Source organism: Chlamydotis macqueenii, chromosome 19 (genome assembly GCF_036417535.1).
Source record: "Chlamydotis macqueenii isolate bChlMac1 chromosome 19, bChlMac1.mat, whole genome shotgun sequence".
Taxonomy (NCBI): domain Eukaryota; kingdom Metazoa; phylum Chordata; class Aves; order Otidiformes; family Otididae; genus Chlamydotis; species Chlamydotis macqueenii.
In genome coordinates this window covers 3129997-3154200 of record NC_141574.1, presented here as the reverse complement: position 1 = coordinate 3154200, position 24204 = coordinate 3129997, and the positions used below count along the sequence as shown (strand labels likewise).

Here is a 24204-nt window from a genome sequence, read left to right as displayed (position 1 = left end):
TCTTCTGTAACCTTTTCAGATAAAGAGACATGCCCAGATAACCAACTAGAAAGGATTATGCACTTTATACCTGGATTCTGTATTTATTTATCCTATTTAAATAAGGCAAAATACAAAAACATTGCTGTTTTGCTACAGGAAGTATTAATGGCTGCACAGCAGCTTTTTACAAAAGCAGTCTGTATGCCGTGCACCAGGAAGCTACATTTCAGGTTTCCATTGCCGCTGGCTGCAGCGAGGGTGGTGACCTCTCTGTCCGTCTATAACCCAGAGGGCCCATTACTCATAAATCTGTGACAGGAGCTCTCCCGTGGACAGGAGCGCTCATTCCACCAGACTCAGCAGCGGCGTGCAGTTGGACGGGTGTAAGGAGGATCGGCGTAGTTACGCTGAAGAGCACGCACAGTTCTTTAACCATAAACAACAAACAAATTTCCTCTAAGCAATAACAAAAACCACACAACAGAAAGAAAAACAAGGGGTAGCATAGAGATTTTTCAAGGAAAAGGGAATATTTCACCATTACATAAAGCAGTATTTTCTTTGGGAAGGATTCAACGTATACATGGCAAATGAGTGGAAAAATGGACCAAAAACTCCAAGACAGCGGGTTTGCTTTCCACCAGTTGCACAGGTAGGAACAGCACAGCTTGCATCCTGCTGGTAAGCGGTGATGGTACCTGGAATTCCAAACGACACAAGCAATGCTAAGGACTGGGAGTGGGTATGAAAGCAGCTGCTTTGCAAAACATGCAGCTACCAAGAATTTTCTCCATCTTGAAATTGTCTCAATGGACTTTAAATAACAGTATTACAAAGGTTGTTAACCAAAATTCCTTAAAAAAAATCATGCTGTTGTAAAATACCTTCTTGTGAAGAAAAAAAGTAATTAAAAGGTAGGCGAGAGAGTTCACACCAGAGGGAAATTAAGAGGAAAAGGAAGCATCTGGACTGAGATTTGTGTTGTGGAACATCTTCTGGAGAAATGGAGAAAGGATGAGCTTTTGGTTTTTTAAACAAAAGGCTATTTGAGGTTTGTAAAACTACCTGGGACAGTCAAAACTAAAGCTGGCTGTGAAGACACACAACAGGACCTCCAAAGGACACAGTATTACCAATGTCTAACTGTATGAAAAGGAAAAGATATGCTTACATTTGTAGAAGAGAACCAAAAGACGTGCAAACAAAACGTATGCAAGAGCTGTACAAGTATTTTATTCCTTGGTTACATCACGTTAAAGACTGAATTAAGTAAAACAATGAGAAAGATCCGTCAGAAAAGGGCTTAATAAAAGGGTTTCTGTGGTAAGCAAAAACCACCTTCTTAATAAGGTAGCGCAAAATTTCCCATTTCAAGTTTAGAATAATTTGTCTGCTGCTTCTGAAATAATCTGAAAGGCTTTTAATACTTCCTATTCCTAACAGATAGCAGAATTATTTAAAGATATTTTTGTGCTTCAAAAAGAGAAATCATCTTTAAATGTTTAAAGAAGTCACGTAATATGGATGAAGAGGCCTGCGCCTGACTTACTTTAAATGTTCAAATTACTTGGCACTGTCACATAAGCACAATTATGGTTTTGCTTTCCGTTGTCAGCATTTCGTGCTTATTCCAGAACCACTAACCAAAGGGTCTGGAGATCTTCCTAAGAGCTTTTCAAAGAAACAGTGTTCTTTTCTCAGCCTATATAAACTGCACTGAATAACTCCTATACATCATCTTTTCACAGCATCCACTTCTAGGTAACTTGGTCTTATCCTAAACATTTTGCGCTAATTAAAGATACATGATAATGATAAAGTAACATCATAAACCAGCTTTATAAAAGAAATAGAACTTTTTTTTAATCTAGTCTGTGAAACAAGAGCATTTAATCTAGAAATGTGTAGGTATCAACAGTATCTAAATCATTACTGAAAACATTTATAGAGCATGTTTCACATGCATGATCTACAGACTGTAAACTGGATTAATTCAGCATGGCTTTTTTTTTTTAAAACTGATTATACATGCACCAATGTTATCATCCTTGCAACGTATTTTTCTTCTGGAAATATGAGACAAAGCAAAATTTCACAACATTAAAAATTGTGAGGACAAAAACTGAGAGGACAATAAAGCCCAAGTCTATTATTTGTATGCTATGCTGTTTCCATGCTTTAAAATGTCTTTTTTTTTTCCCAATTGCTGCTTGTAAGTATCCTCCTGGAAAAACACCCTTTGTGTTTAATCTAAAAGGAGTTTTTCAAGACCTTCACTTTTCACTGTAAAAGTTGATTTTCAGACATAGCAAACCAGCCCTTATTTTGACTGTTATACAAGTCCATCGTTGTGATAGAAATACAAGGAAGAAGAACTTATCAGCACAATGCCCAACCAAGAAAGAAAAGCCGCTGTGAGCTTCTGCATCCTGAAAACCCTCGCCTGCCACCAAGCCTGGCTCACGCTGAGTTTTCAGACTCAAACTAGAATATGTTAGTCTCCTGCATATTAAAAATGTTTAAAAAAAACTCCACAAATCACCTTCATTACTCAAAAGTCTGGAAATCCTTAGATAGCGGAGAACCTGAAGCTCAGGCTGTAGTGGTGCTGCACCAGCTCCTTTCTTGACATCCACTGTCACTCGTGCCCACTGTGGGCACAGAGCGGAAACGCTTGTGAAACACACACATGGAAACACACTTGCTTGTGCAAAGTAAGAGCAACTTGAAAAAAATGTTCTTGATTTTTAAATCCTTGAGGAACAAACAATAAAGGAAATACTTTTTTAAAAACATTACCAACTTTTAGTTAACTCTTCAAGCTGCACTGCAAGATTTGTCATGTCCTTGCCCTGCGCTTTCGCAGCTGGGGAAAACATATATATCTACACTACAAAGGAAGAGAAAAACCAAAGGAATTACAGCAGTGGCTTAACTACACCATCAACCAAAGAAGAGTCCCTTTGGAAATGCCCCTTCCAAACCTGTCACGAGACAAAAGCCTGGATCACATGCCAACTTAGAGCTTGCACAGCTCTGAAATCATAGTACGATTTCCATCGTTGTATACAAAACAAAATCATGCCGATAGAACGCACTTCAGAGTGGAATATATTATTTTCTGTACAAGAGATCTTTAAATGGATGTATCTGCCTCAGTACAACATTTATATAAATGTGGATAGATCAAATAGCAGAGATTTTGTGCAGACAAGGATGAAGGCCGGAGCTGTACAGGACTAAGGAAGTATTCAAGGCCTCCGCCACACAGGCCTCACAAATTTTAGAAACTACCTCTCACAAAGGCTGAAGTGGAAGATGCTATCTGCAAAGGTGCGGAGAGAACAACACCTGTGGGCTACTGAATGGCACACTAAGTCAATACTGACATTGTACAACTGGCTCCCTTCGGCCAGTTTATGGTTTCTTACCACTGAAAGGAGCAGAGTTGGAAATTTTTCTTGGAAGTCAAAAGAGTGGCACAAATTGCCTAGCAACGCATGGAAGTGCTGTCACAAAGCTCGAAGGAAGCCGCTCATTCAGCTTCCCAACAGACACAGCATGCAAAGGCCACAGGAATCCTGAGGTTATAGTTTTTTTCATCCCAAATAGACTTCGTTCTCCAAGGTAGCAGCCTCTAACCACTCTACTATTAGGAGTAAAAGACCTCACAAAGTCTTTCATTGAAGAAGGTTGATAAATCTTAGCATTACTCTTATAACTGCAGTCACTGAGGTTCACAAGGATGCTCGAGTGTCTTCCTTGCAGAGTGCCCCACCATTACAAACACAATTTTAAGAAAAACAAGGGACAAGAAAAAAAAACAGGGGCTCTTCTACCAAGATGGCCTTGCAAATCAGCACGTAGACTATTTCTGATGCCCAAACAGTATCTATCTGCAGGCCTGCCACTCGATTTTCCAAACTGCTGCCCAGCCAGCAGAGTCCATAGCTGGACACGTGGAGCCGAGGCCGCAGCTCTCTCAAGCCAGCCCTACTAAGGTTCAGAGCACTGTAGCTGATTGAAGATGAATCGAGTGCTCTTTATCTTATTCTAAAAGAGAAACAGACAGAACACCTAGGGGATCATTACATTTACTACCAGAAAATAGTGTTTGCTTTGAGGGCATGAGATAGCTGAAGCTGAAGCTTTTTTCTCCTATGCCGTATTTTTCTTCATTCGGTGTATTTTCCATACTGCTGAACAGAAGCCAATTATTTTAATCTTTAAAGGCAAATTACACCACTTATCCCAGTGGAGACATGTTTTTAAATAAAACATGAAAGTAACACAAATAAAAATGGACACAAATCTAATCAAGCAGGTTCTACTCTTAATAAAATTAAGGAAGAATAATCCCATCATCATAAAAACTAATAGGTTTGGCAATATTTATCTATATGAATACTATATAATAACGAGATCTCTGCATGTGTACTTATTACAATCTCCATTGGTTTCAATAGCTGCCGTGAGGGCAGCATTTGCTTCAGTTCCTGAGATGTATGCACAAAAACCAAGCCCCTCCATACCACCCCCCCAATTAGCCTCCCCCAACTTATAGCTAAGGTCAAACATCAGTGGAAAAGGGCTAAAAGTGATAAATCTGTGGCATTAACTACTGCACTCCTTTTAATAGAATCCAGCATAAACTCAAAACAGCCTTGCGCTCAGCCTGAACCATTTATCTGAGACAAAAATGTCTTCTTGACAAAAAACAGATCTCCTTTAATAAAAGTAAGGCAGACAGTATTATGCTCTGAGGGAATCCTGTTGCTGTTTTTATATTTATATATTAAAAGAATTCTTCTGTAATACACGTAGATATAAAAAGTGAAGAAAATGGATGCCAAATATATGAGCATTAGAACATCAAATTAGCCTTTGGGAAAGCTGTTCTTATAAATAAAAGTACTGGTGTTAATGACCAGTGGAATTATGTATGTAGTTAAAAGTTTTATTATTGAATACACTTTATTCTTTTAGCTTCTCTTTGTTTCAGACCAAAGCTTCACAACAATTCTTGCTCCTAATAAACATCTTTATTTAGTTCAATTGTTATCAACTAAACCAAGTGAAAATGAACTTTTGAAACTGCAGCAGTCTGCAGTTCTTTTTTTTTTTCTGAAAATTCCTCTTTAATGCAATAAAAAGTTAATAGGGAACAGAAAAAAGCACCAATCACATTTTAAAACACAAAAAGATCAACATGTTATCTTATTTTTATAAGTTATTTTTAAAATACTTCCTCAAATATTTTCATGTGCTTTGGATGATCCGTGAAAGAAACACAATGATATCTCATCAATCACATCCCTCTCTCAAAAGCATTAAGAATCAAGTTTTGTATTTTTAAATGACCGCATATTTCTCTGTCAACTAAATGTTAGATGTTTAACAGATTTACATTCAGTCACAAAACTGGCGACTTTTGAGAAAGGTCATTATTGCAGACTACATGTGGGTGGCCTAGCTGATGAATTAATTAAGAATACAGAAACAAAGGTCAAAAGAAAATAATTTTTCTTTAAAACTCAAGCCACTAAAGTCTTGCGCATTTAATTCCAATTACTGAAAAAGAGCACATCTGTACAGCTTTAGCTTTATCCATTTCAACTAATTAACAGATTCAAATAAATAGTCATTACATCTAACTGAAAAGTTTGCTAACACTTCATTAGAAGGCAGTTTAAACAAGCACACAACCTTGTTAACATATTTTGGTTTACCACAAAGTTACTCGGGCATCTCGATAATTATTTTTACTCCCATTACAAATATATCATGACAGCCAACTTCAATAATTCTGCATTCCTTTGCATTTACTTAATTACTTCATAATTCAAATTTTCTTCAAAGTGCCACCAATTTTGAAAGTAGGAGTGATCATATAAACAACTGCTGCGTATGAGATTTTACTATGATATCTACACTCATAAGGGTTATTAAAAATATTTTCCCTACAGATTTAATCCTATAAAATTACATTAGAAGTTTTCTTTGGTCTTTAATTGTATATTTTTCAGTGGTTAGCTAGCATTTCCACCTCTGCCATGGTAGCACAGTACATTTCATGAAATGCATCGAGTTCCATCTCACGTTCTTTATATTGGATATCTCTGAAATGGTAGATGTAATAAAAAATTAGTGAAAACTTAAAGCTGTAGTTAGTCCTTCTGGCTTCTCTCCAAAACATGTTCCTTAATCATCCTGCTGGCAAATTAATCTGTATGTTCGTACACATGCACAGAGTAATGGACAAGCACATGCACCATTACTTTGCAAGCCTTTATCTATACATTTACATTAAAAAAAAACCAAACAAACCCTGCTCCCCCACTGGAAAAAGTCCTTATTTCTCCTTCAAAATGACACGCTTGCTTGCCTTAGATTTACTGTCGTCATCTTCCATTTTCTCTCTCTTTTTAAAACAGATTTCTTCCTTGGTTTTTTTTTTTTTCCTGTATGTTATTTTCAAGACATATTTTATTACTTGGAAATTGGTTTATTTCATTACAACACCCAAAATCTTAGTTAGGCTATGCAGATAGATAGAAATCTTTATTGACATGAAGGAGGTGAGGTATTTCTTTCACATTAGGAGTTTGCTGATGATAAGAAAATAACTCCTTTCTGCTTCTGAAATTCCCCTCATTTATGATTAGGCTGACAACCTCTGCAAACCACGCAGGCACACACAAGTATATTTACATAGCTGCTAGATAAATCAGTGATGAAAGGGATGCAAGGCTTTCAAACTGTTAATTCAATCCAGAAAACACTTGGTAGGCATTACTAATTCTTGTGGCTTCCCAGTCAGTTTAGGAAGACCGATGCTTGCCATGGGCACAGCCCTCCAGCAGCATCCCCTGCCAGCAGAAATGAAGTATTCCAAACCAGGCATCTTCAGCACAGGAGGAAGCAGGAATGCCACTAAGTGTTTCTCTGTACACACCCAGACCTCTTATTTCCCACCGGGAATCTGAAAACTGGGATGATAAACCAGGAACTAGAAAAATCACTGCCACACAGCATCAAGAAAACGGAGACTAAAGTATGCAAGGCATTCGCTGTACTTCTGTACAGCAGTCACCTACTCTGTAACACAGCTGAGGCTGACTCTGCTTTAGTCAATCTGCTCAATCACGCCTCTATTTCAGGCAAACTGTCTGTAATAACACAGTTTGGATGACTACTATCAGCAAACCAATTTGCCACAGAAGAGTGAAATAATTTCAGAAACGAATAGGAGAAGAATCTATGTCGCTGTAACAGCCGTACAGATTTCAGCTCAGCACGATGCTTAACCGTGAGTTTATGCCGAAGTGAGCGAGCAATCACATTCAGCTCAGTGTACTCACATCGTGTAAAGGTCAGACTTGCTAAAAGGCTTTCTAGAAGTGGAGCTTCACTTGATTATGCTGTAAAATCTAGCCAGGACTATCCAGCTAGTCCAAGCACGTGCCATCTAACCTAGCACGCCGTTTCCTGCGGGCTCGCCTGCCTCTGCCAGCACGCGAGCCCAGGATCCCTGCCAGGCTCCTTGGGACAAGTCAATTCACGCAAGTGCCAAAAACCAGAATCTACCACGTTCAAATGAGGCTGCGTGCACAAAACCATACGTTTCCACCCCGCAATGGAAATGGAGCTGGAGTGACGGACAAGACCTCAGTGGGGACGGTGAGCACACGCGACACTCCTTACATCAGAAGGTTCTTTGCTGGGGCAGCGCTGGCTGACACTCTTTATGCAGATCAAGTACAAAGTATATTTATTTTCAATCAATGGTCTTATTGCTAGATGCACATTTCAGTAAGATTGTTTAAAAGTCTTGTGTGCCATGAAAAATCTAACAACACAAAAGAAAGATTATTTTGTTTTTCCTGGGAAAAAATATGTTAATTCTGAAAGCAAGTCTCAGCACTGAAAATAAATTATTAATTTAATAGCAATTTAAAACTTCAGATCACAAAAACATGAATGGAAGATATACAATTAGGATGTCTAACTTAGAGCCTCCTTCCCTAGAGATTCAAGACAACAATTATTTTACTAGAACTGATGGCTTATTTATGTTACAGCAGCAGTATTTGGACAAGGCAAGCGTTATCATTTTTACAACTACTTTTCCATAGTGCCCTTTAGGCTTGATAGCTCCCTACTATTGTTAAGGTCAGAGGACAAGTTCATAAAACCTCTAAATCATACACAACAAGACTTAAAAACCTAAGATATATCATTTTTTTTCCCTTGGCCTATGCAGAAGAATCAAAGCGCAGACAATGACCATCAGAAATAATGACCACATTAAACAGGGCTTCATGAGAAATTTATGATGCAAAATTGTTCTCTTTTTTTTTTTTTTTTTCCTGGCAGTATACAAAGAGCCAAAAGATTTTTTTTTTTCCCAGGAAACAAAACCAAATCCCAGAAGTCAACAGACTTATTTTAAGACCTGACTCTGTAAGATCTTAAGTAGAATACATTATTTTTTCCATTCTCCTCTTTTTATATTTCTTTTAATTTTGCAAGAACAGGCCTATAACATTATACGACCAATCCCCTTTCAACGTAACATTACTTGGCTAATTCTCAGGAACAACCACAGCTCAAATAGCATACTGGGGTTTTCGTTTGTTTTCAAGTAAAACATTTTATTTTCCTCTCAAGTAAGAAAAGAAAGTAACTTGACTACTGATTTATCATTAATACCTTACTAACTTACCTGCAATAAGCATCATAAAGATAGAGAAAAACAAGAAAAAAAATTGGTTTTTTTCTTTTTAAAATTCAATATATGTCTAATATTGGGAAAATAATTGTTCCAGAATAATTAAGTGTACAGGAATGCTGCATAAACACTGATGGCAGGACCAGACACTTAAAAATAAAATGATTGATAGAAACAAACAAGAGACAGCTATCTTCTCTGTCATAAAGACAGTACAAAACATCAACTTAAAGTTTGTGTGATAACAGTATGGATGTTTTAACAAGCTATTTTGCTTGGCGCACTGTACTGTATACTATTCATAAAACAGAACAAAAGAGCACCATGCTTCATTGCATTTTAGTTTCGAAATGTATGTAAAATTATAAGCTTTTATACTTAACATCCGACTTCACTGATCATCTTTTTAAAACTGGAATTCAACAATTTACCGTATTTCTAGACAATCACATTTTCCAGTCACACTATATATTAATAAATATAATCAGACTACATATACATTTCAACTGATCAGCATAAATCAATGTCAATTATGAACAAGTGTTAGAGAGACAAAATGTGACACTTCACACTTGATCTTGTCAAAGTGTCACATAAATACGTTCTAAGGACAATATATATTTTGGCTTACTTTCAGTCCCAAATAGGATTTTATCACAGCTGCGTGCGTCTGTAAGTTTCTGACCTAGCAAAAATCTCATCTATTTTTCATTTCCAAAAGCATAAAATACATTTGCCTGAGATTTTTGGGAAAACAAATGCACATTGTGCTTCTGTGCAAACTGTATTACCTGCCCTTCTGCAACTGTCTCTGTGTCAATGATAGTGATGATTCCGGGCACCAGAGGACTCCGACGAATGTTGCTATGAGCTAAAATTTCTTCTTCAGTTGCTCCTGAAGGCAGCGTCCCTGTCAGCTGTGTAACTACTTTCCCAACCATTGTAAGTCCAGTCTTTATCGTCTATAAAAAGAAAGAGAACCAATAAATAATGTTTAGGGCTGTTTTGTGGATCCATCTTGAATTTTTTTCTCAACACAATTAATATAACTTGATAGTGCACACCAGAAATATGCAAAACAAATGTTTTTATAAGTAATACATGAGCTGCAAAAGGCTGTATGTAACAGAAATATCTTGAAGAGATTTTGCATCCTGTTCAATCTGAAGTATTCGCCTTTATTTTGGAATTAAATGCTTCCAAAACATGCTTGAAAAAAGAAATATTTTAACGTTGTCTTAATGTCACAGTTTCTTCTTTCTTTAACTTTGTTCTTTACTTATTCCGAGGATAAGTGCATGGTCAGCTAGAAGAATCAAATAATTATGCCAAAGTGTGTGTTTTGGGGGGGGCACTACTACCTAGAGAAACACTTAGAGCCCCTAATGGCTGATGCTGCAATGGTTATGTCTTCTGCACAGGTGCAAGAGACAAGGAGTTCCACCTCTGACAGGCACACTCATTTGCTGCTCAGCAATTACGCCTTTTGTAGCATTAAAACTGGACTCAAATTCAGCAAAATTAGAAACGTCACCCTCAAGGTACTAGAAAGGACAACTCTGCGCAAAGTACAAGCATATCCCGCCACAGATAATGCGACTTTCCCCAGTCCGCGTGTTTTCCAGACGAGGGCTTGAAAACATTCATTGCACCAGCTCGATGGTATCAACTTGACAACTATCAACTAAAGATGCTGAAGACTTTTTATGTTTTATTTTATTTGGAGAAAGAGGGAGAGTATACACAGCAGGAGAGATGCAGGTTTAAAGAAAAACAACTAAAACTATAACTTTAAATATTTTCTCCTTGAATCAAGGACCGTGCCTTATTTGCCTACGAAGAATTGAGCAGATTTATTACACAATATAAATAAGAAATAGCAAAAGAGATCAGACTAGAATAACACTATAACAAGCCAATTCTTAACTAAAAAGACAAGCTAAGTTGCCTGCTAAATTGAAAAGGAGAAAAAAAAAAAAAAGGTAGAGATCACAGGCTGAAACCAAGAAGCAGCCACAAATCAATTGCAACTGCTTTGTTTAGTGCTAAAATCTCAAACTGCAGTGATTAGAAAACACATTAGTGTTCATCAATTAGCAGCCAAACGTTTGTTTTAATAATTCATAGGAAATGACTTACACAAAGTCTGTTAGTGTGTTGTCAGGAAAACCTCTGAAGGGCCAACAGAATCAGGCGCCACACGGTATTGACGGCAGCCTCCAGCCAGGAAGCCCGATTAACCTCTGAGATGCCTCAGCTGATGCACTCACCCCATTAATGCTAATGGAGATACCACCGCTTCCAACCCAGCCAGGCCCTTAGCACCGCCATGTCTGTGGGGTTTAACGTCTTCAGTAACATCCTGCCATTTGTTTCTTATTATTTCTTTCTATACTCAGATACGACAAATGAGAAGAAAGCTAATTTTAAGAGTGGCAAATTCAGAAGACTGAAAAACGTAACGTAAAGCAGATAATGGCATCCCAGGAACAGATCTAAAATAGACCCAGTGCCACCACAAGAATGCATGTCAACAGACACTTTCCCTACAAAAACTGACAAGGCAGTTTTCTGGCCAACAGTTAAAATCCTATAAAATGCACTGGTAGTTTATATAGCAGTAAAGAAAAATCAGTATAGAAGTGCTATATGGTAAAATACCGGCGCAAGTTAAAAGACCAAGAATTATAACTGACCTAGTTTAGAAAGTATCTTTAATATTACACCTACAGAAATCGCATGACAAAGTGCCAAGTACAAATTTATAGCTCTCTAGAAAAAAAATTACCATGCTTATCTAGCCAAATGAATTACCATTACATGCTAGAGAAGACTGGGACTGGAGGACTACCGAGAAGTAATAGGTGTACAAAGACGCGGCCGAGGCCATTAGCTCAGAAATATCAGCGCAAAACCATTACGGCACTTACTCCGTTGTGCTATGTGTATATTTGCGAAAACTTCTCTGGTAATCTTTAACCTTTCCCATGCCGTATCAGCTGTCCCCTCCATCCATTAGAGCTAATGACCTTGCTCTCACATAAGCTGTTGGGACTCATTAAGAAGTTATCAGGTAACAAGAGAAAACAGATGCAGCCTTTGCTAAATCACTCTACCATTGCAGGATTAAAAGATATGGAGAAAGAATCAACTAAGGAAGTTATGAGGTGAGAAGAACTTGGTTTATAATTTGATGCTAGACATTTGACAGACCAAATACGTTTTAAATGCAATAGGTTAAAGTTTGCACTGTCCTCGTTCTTTTGTCATTGATGGGAACTGCCAGTGCGTACGCAGTGCAATTTTCTTATAAATAAAATTAAAACACTTGATCCAGTTCCTTTTGTAAGCAATGATGCACACTGTGCAAACACACAAATTATTTGTATGCTTATGCGTACCCTACCTACTTAAAAATAAGACTGTTCCAATCAAATCTAAAGAAACACATACATTTAATTAAAACAAATGTATGCACTCATACCTCATTTAATTGAAAAATAAGTACAACTTTAATTAGCCAAGAAAATTAAAATGCATCATTCAGTGCCTGTTAGGCTGTTTTGATCCAACAAAGTTCTTATATTCTTCTAGGGACAAAACAATGTATTGTTCCTGTTTCTCAAAATAAATACATTTTACATGATTTATTTGTTTACAAATGAAAAATCTATAGAAAACAGAAAGAGGTATCAAAAATACATGCCTTGGTAATCAACAATATGAAAGCCTCACAGTTAGCTTGAACAAAATGAACATACAATCAATTACAGATTCAAGCTCAAACTAAATGTTTGTTGAAATGTTCATGTTTCGCAAAGATGTTTCCCTCTCCTGCTCTTGCCCATACTCTGAAAAAGAGGTAGGAAAGGAAAGAAAACCTATGAGGAAATCCACCTTGGAGAGCACGGCAAGTCTGCCTGTTAGCACGGGGACGGCCCGTGTGAGCACCACTAACAGAGCTACCTGAAACGTGACTCACCGGAGGACATGGTGGGACCAAACCTCTCTTCAACAAGACACAGGAAAAAAAAAACAAGCATGGAGACACAAGAATGTCCCATAATTCCCCTTCCTTGCTGCCTCCAAAATAGATAAATACAGATAATTACAACAAGCAAGTTCACGTTTGGATGCTTATCTCAAACCAAGCACCTGAATATTCTCCCATCACTAATACTGTTAAGTAATAATGCCGTTTATTCTGGAAGATATTCTACATCCATTCTACCATGTTTGTTCAGCTGGAATGAAAAGATGCCTTATGCTATAAGAAATAACATTTTCATTTTTCCCAATGCATCAAATTTTATCTTTGCTAAACATTAACCTAAACTTAAATCTCAACACATTTTCTATTTCCAGAAACTTTCTGCTTGGTCAAATTACAGAAATTATCAGAGCTTTTTAGAATATGAACAGACAGAAAGCCACCAAACAAATGTGAGGAAAGGAAAACAAGAGTCTGAGCTAGGAAAAAAATGCATGTGTGTTTTTTCAGCAACAACACAAAGCAATGTCCTTGCAAGACACATCTAAGGAGAAACAGGAAGAAGTACAATGTTCAAAATAAAATCCTTCTAGGAATTATAAAATCAAATGGGAAGATGACGTAAAGAATTCTCCATAATGTTACCAAAATAACAAGAGCCTTGGCACCAGTAAGCAAGGCACTCCCACATGACCACGGTTTTGACCTCGGTATTCTCCGTTAACAGGGGAGCTTCTGACTCCCGAGTTATTTGATTAAGGAGGAAATTTATTTGCTGCATCAAGCATAGTCCACAGCAGTCCATTAAACCAAGGACAAATCCAATGTTCACCTCCAGGACATTCCGAAACATTTCTCAAAGGGAATACCATTGAAGTAAATATTCTGTACTGCCAGCGAGACCTCCTTCAGATGACCTGAAAGGTAATTCTCAGAAGTGACCCTGCTGAAATATCCCTTAGCTCCCAGCTTTATTCTCCTTTATATGACGGTGCTTTCATTTCCTCCAATAAGAAACTGGCACGCAGAGGCTGTAACCCGAGATAATCTGACAAAACAAGAACTTTTATGGAACCACTTCTGAACCAAAAAGCAGCAGTGCAGGGAACAAAACAGGACATCCACTTTCAAAAAAGCTAATACCTCTGCTGGTCAAAGGAAATGAATTACAAACCATTGCAGACCGATAAGATATAACAGCAGTAGAGGTTTATAAATGAAGACTTACTTAACCAAGGAGGAAAGTTTATGGTGAAGTAATGAGATGGACAAAGAGCAACAGATATTTGAGTACATATTTGCCAACAAGAAAGTCAGCATTTCCGTTACGAGAGATGAAAACTTGCTAGGTAGTAAGCCAAGATTCAGTGAAATCGGTAATAAATTAAATATTTCAGATTTAGTGTTGCTCACTCAGACATGAATAACAAATTAATACAGTAAGCCTGAGATACATTCAGGTTTATGCAAATATTTAAAACTATATTAATCTCATCTATCACAGTAACATCTAACAGCCAGCCGAGAGCAAAAGCAATGTGCCAGGCAAAGTACAAAGGAGTACAGAGACCGTGCCCTTATGCTTACCCGTTTTCCTAACTGTCACTACTACTTTATCTCTGTACAGAGGCTAACAATCTTTTATTTCCTGTGATTATAAACAGACTTTATCTTTAGTAGCTATTCACGTGATGCAACATCTCTACTTCAGTGTTTACATACATTCAGCTTAATGTGGGAATTTTTGGATGATGATCCTTGGCTAGCACTACGCAGGAGGTAAGGCCATCAGCTTGGTCCTTACTGGCTTTATCCACAGCCTTTGTGGGTAAGGGCCGCAAGAGATATCCTCTTTTTAAATATTGAAAAAAATTAAACAGAATAGTGCTTTGTCTTCGATGCCTACTGGAATGCTTTAATAACTATTATATGGTTTAGAAAGCTTTGGCCTGTTCTTTTTCAGTCATGCCTAGGCTTGGCTTTGGCAGTACAGTGATCTGTTTGTAAGGTTTTACCGCATCTGATCGTAACTGTGGCTGATCATGCTAAGCCAGTTGCCTTTTCAGACTTATCTGTGCAGTAAAAAACATGTTAATGATGCTGAGATTGAAGGAGTATGGGGAGAATTTCCCCCCTTCTTTATATTTTTGCTGATGGTGAAAGCATGCAGAGTTACAACAAATTTCAGATGTCTTCAGAAGAACAGCAATTCAAGTTCTCCTCAACAATGTAAAAAATTGATTTTTCTCCTCCTCCAGCCATAGTGAGATTGTGTCCAAAGTCATGCTGATGGAATATGTTTGTTTTTATGTTTTGTTTTTACATGAGATGGCATGCCTTGTTTCTCTCTTTGTGGGTTCTTGTAACTGTTGTTTTCTTCAGTGACGCTAAGCTTTCTTCTCTGTGCTGTCATTTAACTCCTATTATTAGATTTGTTTTGTTGTGCATATCAGAAATGAAAAGGCTAGTGGTTACAATGAAAGCTTGTAATCAGCACGAAGTCTGACAGACAATGCCAAAAACTCACTTTTTGTGTGTGTCTGTGTGTGTGTGAAAAGCAAATTATTTCTCAAAATGCTGCAGGCAAGTCCTCAAGGAAAGGAGCAAGGTGGAGGGGGAATAGTAAAGCAACAGTTCCGCATAATCCTTGGCTCAGTTAAGATTTTTCCAAGCCACAGTCTTCTTTTGATACTATGAAACCCCAGACATTTTTCTGAAAACACAGGGATGTTACAGTATCATCTGAACTATGAAAACTAGGCAATGGAATCTATATGTAAACACTCATTAATAAACTCTAACCTTCAAAGAAAGCTGCCAGCTAATTAATTATCTCCAGTACTGTGCCGTCATCCTTCAGAGAGATTAAAACATATAACGCTAGTGTGATTGAGTCCAAAAAGCACCGAGCACTTGTAAAGTCAGTTTTCACAATGCTAAAAGACTAATAATTCACAATGCAGATTTCTAATAGAGTAAACTTGTAATAGTATGAACAGTGATTATACAATTCATTTTACCATGATTCTCCTACAACGGGGTTCACTAATATGAATAGCTGTTTGTAATACATAAAATTTTTACAAATCAGTTCAGAAGGACAGGAATACTTTGGCTACTGAGAGATCTGCAGGGTCAGGACCATACGCATGGTGCTAATGCTAGCATGTTTCTTACTGTGTTCTCTTTTGTGAATGGGGGGGCCATGACACACGGTACAATTCAGCAGGGAAGCCTAATAATTATTTAACACGATAACCTCTCCCAGCAGCAGATGATGTACTCACTTTGGCAGCGCTAATGACTGTGGCAGTGTAAGACTGAATGTTGTCTCCACAGGCTCCACCACGGGATTGATGGCATCGGATCAGCTACAAGGAGAGAGACAGCAACCAAGTAACTACTATTAAACTATACAAACCCATAACCCATTACCATGGCTCTTATTTATCATGTACAGTGGTGTGTTTTTTCCTACAAATAGCAAAAAGCCCTGCTGAGACACTTAACCCCTTTTTATAATCTTCTGGGTGCCACCCAGACTGTCGCGTACTCAACTCCAGTTTTCAATTACAAGATGAGTAGTCACTAAGAATTCATAAACTTTGAAATGGTGGGATTTTTGGTCTGGCAGCAATACCACAAATAAATTTAAATAAATATAATCAAAAGCTTTAGCCATGTATATGTAACATTAAATATCTGACATTCTAAGAATCTGAGTGTGGCTTTCCCCTCCTTTTATGACTAGCAAACAAAGAAATGACAAAGGAAAAGAGCTACTTTAAACTTTACATTTAATAGATTAAAGGAATGTACATGGGGTTTACTCTATATTGCCTTCCTTCAAAATTAATAAATCAAAACAAAATTCTTCTACCTGCCATCAACCTACAAAAGCAGTTTTTGCCTTTGAACCCTAACTAACAATACAATCTGTGCTTCTGACTAAATAAAGTGGCAAAAAAAATATAGGTATGTGTTGCTTGTACACAGAACATGTTGCCTGTTTCACTGTTTCAGCTAAAAGAAAATTAAAAATCACTAAGATATATTTGTTTCTACAGGCTTTCCTTTCCTGCTTATACTTAAGTATCAAAAAAAAAACCAAAACAGTTAAACTAGGGAGAAAGGGGAAGTCCACAGTTAATATACCTGGGAACACACAAGCCATTTAAAATCCTTCTGTGATATAATTCTTTTGCAGATCAGTGGCTTATATTTTTGGCAGCAGTACTTTTTAAATCCCAGGCTCACTGGTTAAGTTTTACAAAACCACATAGGCGTAGTATTAAAGAAAAGGCAGGCCTGAATCTGTAGAGAAATCAGTTGTGCTTGAAAAGAGGTATAACAGATACATTTCTAAAGCCTGCCTCCCTGATAATTTCTGGTTCAGCTCTAGAAACAGCTATTCCAGTCACAGGTGGATGGGAGAAAAAACATCTGTTTTGAAATAAAAATAAGGCATTAGAAGTTGAATTTAAAGTTTTCAAACACTTCAAGCTTTAAATACGCAATCATTTCTCTGGTCTAGGACTGGGTAAGAACAACAATAATTGTTTTCCTCGGGATCTATTATCTTCCTTTGCCTCTAGAAATAAGAAAAACTAATTTTACCTTTTATTTTCTTTTCTTGAAGCCTAACAATTTCAGCAGTGTTAAAAAGTCATCATTTCAACGCTATTTTCTAATTTACAAAGTTCATTACTGTGTTGTTTCATACAAACTTCCTGGGTCTGTCCAGACTCAGTTTACCCAAATAGAATTTAGGAATCCTCATTTGCCTTTCAGAAGTGTCAATAATTAAGTGCTTTAAACTTTTAAAACGCAAAATGAGTTGATTATTGAATGACCTCACTGAAAATACATTCTTCTCTGCCTACACTACTTACATATTTATGTCGCTTAAGTTCATGAGCTTAAATCAAATGTGCAGAGTGAAAATAAGATATATGAACGCCAGAGCACAACCAGGGTGGGTCCTAGATTAGGTCTGTCATCATTATGCAAGTCCTCTTACAGTTCACCTTTTTCATATAGTTTTTTTATAGGGACTTTTTCTTGGCTTTTTCCCCCTATGTATACAAAAGCTAGAATGAAATCTACAAACAAAGAAGAGTATTTTCTGAAATTAAACCTTTCCTTACCTTATTTTCTGCATAAGCAAGCCAACGGCTTCCAAGAGCAATAGGATTCATGTTTGGGCCTGGACAAGGATAGCAGCCTGAAAAGTTTTAAAAGGCAACATTAAGAAATATCTTACAAAGACTTCTTACAAAGAATTTTATTTCTTGCCAAGAAAACAAACAGTCTAAACAAAAACCTTTCAGTTGCTAATATCAGTCAGTAAATGCTTGCATTTTTGTTCCTAAAGATAAGACTGTGGTTAGATGAGCTATTTTGAACAGTTAATTATGTGGTAAATACTCATTTCTCCCTATGTTTGCATTTTTTAATGCCATTTTGATACAGTGGAGTAAGTGGGATATTTAAAAGTTTGACTGGACTGGTTCTGTATCTTCAAATTTTAATTAATTTCACTTGATTGACATCTTTTTATTGATCAACAGTTTCAGTTCGCTTCAAGCTCTTCTAGAAATTTGCGGTATGAAAGGGCGCATTGTGCTTTTGTTTGGGTTTTTAATAATTCCATATACAAGCCCTTAGCCTCTCAAAATAGTTTTGTACACGTTTAACTTTATACAGAGAGAGAACTTGTAATTCCTTAAAAATCAGTGGCAAAGTTTCCATTATTCACTTGCTTTTCATTACCTTTATTTTATCATTAAAAATATATATAAACATGCATAAAGATGAACATAAAATACCAAACTATTCCAGAGGATTAAAAGGGAAAAAATACCTATAATAGAAAGCCACTGGAAATAGCTGCGAACAAAAACATGGCAAAACTTAAAATTAATCAGGCCCATGTTAAATGCGATTTAATACACAAAACGTGAGTTAATAAACAAAATAAAACAAAAAAAAATTGCCTCAAAAACAACCATTAATATAACACTTTAAAATTCTGTATTTTAAATTTTAGTAGTTAAGTTATTGTAAACAATTAGATAATGTTTCAATATAAATTAAAAGATTAATTAAAAGTAGCATGGTGACCCTCATCCTAATTGCTATTACTGTCCTGTTTCCCCTCCTTTGTTCTTCCTCATTTTAGATGAAGCTCTCTTGGGCGGACGGCTGCTCTTTCTACAGCAGCGTGTAACCCTGGGCTGCATTCAGCGCTCAAATCCTACGGATGAGGCTGAGCTTCACTGTCCCAGCCCTGACACCGTGAAGGCCCGTGCTGCGGGGTCCCAGCAGGCCAGTTTCAGCGGGACCCTTTGTCAAGAGTCTGAAAATTCAGACACTGAAGTCACAGGGATGAAAACGCAAAACTGTTTACTGATCAGGGCTTTAAGCTTTAAGATTTAAGCTTGAGTGTTCAAACTTAAGCTGGTAAAGTAGGGCCGTCAGTCTCGTGCACAACGCCACTTACTCGATCTAAATCCGTTCTGGCACACTAAAACATGTATATGGGAAAGAAATATTGCGTAAGGCGGGGTGGGGGGAGATGGGGGAAGGAGAGGACCATCAAGCAAATGGTTAATCTCCGTTTTCATCAGTTCTTAGGCTAATATAGACAATTCAGTAATTCATATTCTCTCACTGGTTGGCCAGGAAACAAAACGTTTAAGAACTTCTAGACATGTGTGTCTCATTTAGCGGAGCCCTGGTGCGCTGATCCTGTACCACAGGCAGAAGGAGCACTGAGACCAGGAAAACAGCTCTTCAGAACAACGTAAAACCAACAACTGCAACGCATCGCACAAAATCCGGCACTGAATTCTGAGAAACAAAACAAAACAAAAAAACCCCAAACAACCAAACATACAGCTAGCTAAGCTTCTGTTTCTATCTTCTCTGGATCCTGATCTGCCAACCAGTAAGAAAAACCAAACCTGTTCTCCGCCTTCTTTTTACAAATATCTTTTCATACAGGCCCCAAAACTGTCCAGAACATTTAGTAAGGACAGACTTCGGAGTTAAGTGGCATTATTTTCAATGCCTGCAAAAGTGATGAAAAAGGTGTGTGGGAAGGTGTTAATTATAGCACATCAGTGTGAGTTTAAACTGACATTTGAAAACATTTAAGGACGCGTTTAATGGCACTTTGTTGGGCACGCGCAGAAACAGCTGCTGTACTGTTCACACTAAGATAAACAGCTCCTTATTTCACTTTTTAGAGCAGAGCAGTGAGGGTATTGCAAAATTCAAGAGATCATAGCAAGCTGTTTCAGAGGTCATAAAGCAATGGAAAGAGAAAAGCGGCAATTCATTCAATTAAATCCATCTCGGGCCAGGAAAGCAAAACCAAGCGAGTATTTTGTAAGGCCTTATCGCTGCCTTGATCTCAGGAAGGAAAACGAGTTCTGAAGAGATGATGCCACAATTGTTATTGCATTCCAGAAGTGCATAAAATGTGGGTAGCCAGAGCCTCTTAAGGAACAAAGCAAGCAAAAAAAAGGTTGTAAATACAACCGTGCTCTTCCGATGACATTATAGATCAGGACCAGTAAGGTTTTAATGCCGGCTTCTGCTTCAGCAATTCTTATCTGGGTCAGTAAAGACATTCAAGTCCCCCAAGTTTTATTTATTTTTCTTCCCTTTTATGTATAAAATATATCATTGAAAGCTGTCTGGTGATAGTCTTCATCGTATAAATCTATATTGATTTCAGAATCAGTCACTTGCATTTCCCAAACTCTGCAATGATCTCCTAACACCCTTGCAGCAGCAAACACAAGGAGTATCAGCCAACAGACGCAAAAACCCACGCAATTCAACAACTCCTAACAAAAGGAAATGTCTTGCTTGGAAAAGGGAGCTGTTCCCAATTACTTCAGTGAATTGATGTAAATGAAGAACTGCAAAGAGTATTATTGTTCAAATAAAAAATTAATCAAATAATTTAGAAGTTATCTTCGAAAAACTGCAGCTATCTTCAGCAAACCGTAGTCTGTTGCGTGAACCGTCCTCAGTCAGACGCAGCTCTACACACCAATCTGCCAATGCTAATAATAACCTCCAGAGAGGTCAACAATTCAACTCGGGACTAAACTCTACTCTCCAATACGAAAAACAGCGTAAAAAAAGAGCTATTTCCTCCCTTTCTTTTCTTTGCAAGTCTCTGCATTTTGGAAACTTGCAGCAGTACAAAGATAAACAAAGGGTTATACTTCATGGGAAGGAAAAGCAAATTGTTTTTCTGCTTTCCAAAAAAAACAGCTGGAGTCAGCAGAACATCATCTACCAGGCAAATGAAAAGACAGACACAGCGTGACCCATCAAGTTCGGCCATCCAATCGTTACCAGCCTAACTCTCTTAAAGATTAACCTCAATTTCTACTAAACTTCAAAACAACTGAGGAAAAATCCATTCTAAGCAACAACAGCAGCAACTTTAGTGTGTTTACAACAGGACTGAACATAATGAGAAAGCAGAACTAACTGTCAAGAAGACCAAAGTTTCCAAGTTTTAATGACAGTATGGAGAGGTCATCCAAGAAAAGATCACTCGGGGAAAGTCCTTCCAAAAGTCCAGCCAATCAAGCAAGTACTAAAAAACATCTGATCTTAGAATAAGCTGTACTGGGACTATCACCTACAAAAATATAGGTGAAAATCTATCGGAAACTACTTTAAAAGTTTTTATGTACACAGTTACTCTCTCCCTCTTGCTTTATAATGACACACAGGGGAAATGCACTACTTCAAAGCCATGAAAAGGCAAAAGTAGAAAAACACTATTTTGAAAACCTGAAGCAAATTGCAAGTTTTTCTGCTAACTTGATTAAGTCCCTACACCCAAAAACTCCAACCAGTGCTGGCCTAGGCCACACTGATGAATAAGAAACGAGCTCCAGGCTCCCTCCGAACAGGAACTTGGCCAACAGCCACGGATTTCACGGGCAGCACCTTGGTACCTCATACTCTGCCTTGGCTTTCCCATTTCCGAGATGCAAGTGTAACCTACACCACAATGATACCATAGGTAAACTCTTCAGCATTACAATTTCTTTCTTTCTTCTCATCTTTTTTTTTTTAAATAACTGAGTCACAAAATTATAATCTGAAATAAACATACAGTTTGTGATTATTTGGATTCAAAGATGGTTTTAACTTACTTGTTGTTCTGCTGACTTTCTATATTTGGTTTTACTGGGAATACAGGAATCCTAGAAGTTACTTAAAGTTCTCCAAAGAGCTATTCAAATGTTTGCTTGATGAGGGAGCAAAGAGAAGGCATGTTTATTGTACATTATTTTTCAATTACTTTAATGAAAATCTCTACCACCCTTTGGAGATTCATATCCATATGTCCATAATAAAAAAAAATAAATAATAAAGAAATAAAATCACCTCCTCTTCACATTCTGAAAACTCACACAAATATGCACTTCTGACTCTGGATCTTTGCATTGATCTATGCTCCTACAGAAAACTACGGCTCCGGTCCTTTTATTAAATTGTTTTTAAAAAGCTCATCCTCTAGCTTCAGTAATGGCAGTGTGAACACACAGACAGCAGCCAAGAAGAGAGAAGTAACACATTCCTCTCCTCCCACTTAGCTTTTAAACAAATAGCACATTGGGAAAATACCGTTAAGAGAAACAGGCCATTAAAAGTCATGTCAGCTATAACAGAGATTAAGCCAATAAATCACAAAACATGCCACTATGAAAACTTGAACCATTTATATTGGAGCAGCTCTTCATCAAGCTCCACAGCTTTTTCACGAGAAAAAAAGCTTAAAATAAAGATGCGTATATATATACAAGTACATATATAAACCCAAAAGCCCAGTATGGGATGGAGAGTTGGGGACTAAACACTGCAGGGATTCCCAATATCCATAAAAACTTGGCAGCTTGCTACTTCATATCCAAGCATGCAATCTCTGGAATCCCACAGGCAATTAAAAGTCTGTAGGCATCTAAGCTTTCAACAGCTCAGTTCTTCAGGAGGACCAGAGCCGTGCATCTGTTACCCATGACGGTGGTACAAGTCCCATCAGTATCTCTGGAGGAGCTCTGTACGTGCGCCCTTCTCATTCGTGAAGCGTGGATGACGTACGTGCTCCAAGGCACTTGGCATATATAGCAAATAAAATGCACACTAACATGACCTTTTTTAAAAGAAATATGCAATGCAGGTGGAGGACTGGTATTTTAACAACACTTTTCCCCAAGAGGTGAGCACTATCATAGTCAAGGCTGTAATTTTTTCACTTGGTCCTTCTTCAGAAACATCCTCCACAGCCTGCACGGCTCCATTGATGAACAGCTAAAGGTGATCTTATTGTGGCAAAGTCTCAGGGCCTGATTATGCACTAGAAGGCAACGTTTCTCTCTAGAAAAATCTGATGGTAACAGTAAGAACTTGTCTGAGCTAAGTCAGAACTTATTTTCAGTTTACATAACAACGTACTCATAACTGAGTACGGCTCCTTACCCGGAGTACAGCTGTGTCTGCTTCTCAGACCTCACTAAATTGTACCGTACAGTGACGTGCGGTAAACTCTTGAAAATTACTGTGTGAACGAACAAAGCTAAGGGAATGAAAAAGCCAAATCAGAAGCATCCTGAACATTTTCTTCAAACACATCCCAACATGCTTTTCTTAAGATACTACCCATCACTTTTTAATTTCACAAAGTACTGTAAGAACTATTATTCTCAACATCTATTTTTGTAGTCAGGGTGGGGAAGTTTGCTGTATTTGCCAGGCTTTCATCCTCCTATCTTGACTTTTACTTTTTCTGTCTTTTTTTTTTTTTTCCTGTCAGTTTAACAGGAAAACTTCCTGTTTCCATAATTTTCACTGCTTTCTTTTCCCCAATTCTCTCTGCTTCTGACACATACTCATCCTTTTTTTGGAAATCAGGTATAAGAATTATGCTCCTAATTACTATAACTTTTTTTTTTTAACGGTCAGGCCAGAGATCTCCAACGTACATCCTAAGGCAAAACTAAATAAGTGAAACCTTGCTGAGAAAGGAGATCACTGGATAAACAAAGACTTTTCTGTTTCAGTGTGTGGAAAGGTTCACTAAAGATGACATATGCCATCTTAAGTGTATAGTGTTTTTAAACACCGTTTTCTGAGCAAATTCTACAATGTGTAACTCTTCAATCAAAATTATTTGCCTTTAACCATTCAGGGTATTTGCCAGATTTCACTTAAAATCTGTGAAACAGTGCTATTGTGTGTATTTAACTAAATAGCTCCAACAACCCACTAAACCTATGCTACTTTTCAGTCACTATGTAGCTTATACTCAATTAGTAATTTTTTCCTAAGTCTTATGACATACACAGCACTCTACAGTAATGAAATTACAAAACTACATTCTGAAGTCTTGCAATCCAAAGCAGCCAGAAAACAGATCCATGACAGAGAGCACAGAAAGGGTACATACAATAAATAATGAGTA

At 37.5% G+C, this 24204-nt stretch overlaps 1 protein-coding gene across 11 annotated transcripts in view; it reads right to left on the bottom strand.

The window, feature by feature from the left end:
* The window catches only part of BCAS3 (BCAS3 microtubule associated cell migration factor), a 362757-nt gene that overhangs the window by 277863 nt on the left and 60690 nt on the right, over positions 1–24204 (bottom strand). For all 11 annotated transcript variants that reach the window (XM_086762785.1, XM_086762786.1, XM_086762787.1 and 8 more), the window contains 3 exons: positions 17852–17928; positions 15992–16075; positions 9505–9675 (listed from right to left, as the gene is read on the bottom strand). In XM_086762785.1, coding sequence (XP_086618911.1) covers positions 9505–9675; positions 15992–16075; positions 17852–17928 — 332 coding nt within the window. The remainder of the gene's footprint in view (positions 1–9504; positions 9676–15991; positions 16076–17851; positions 17929–24204) is intronic.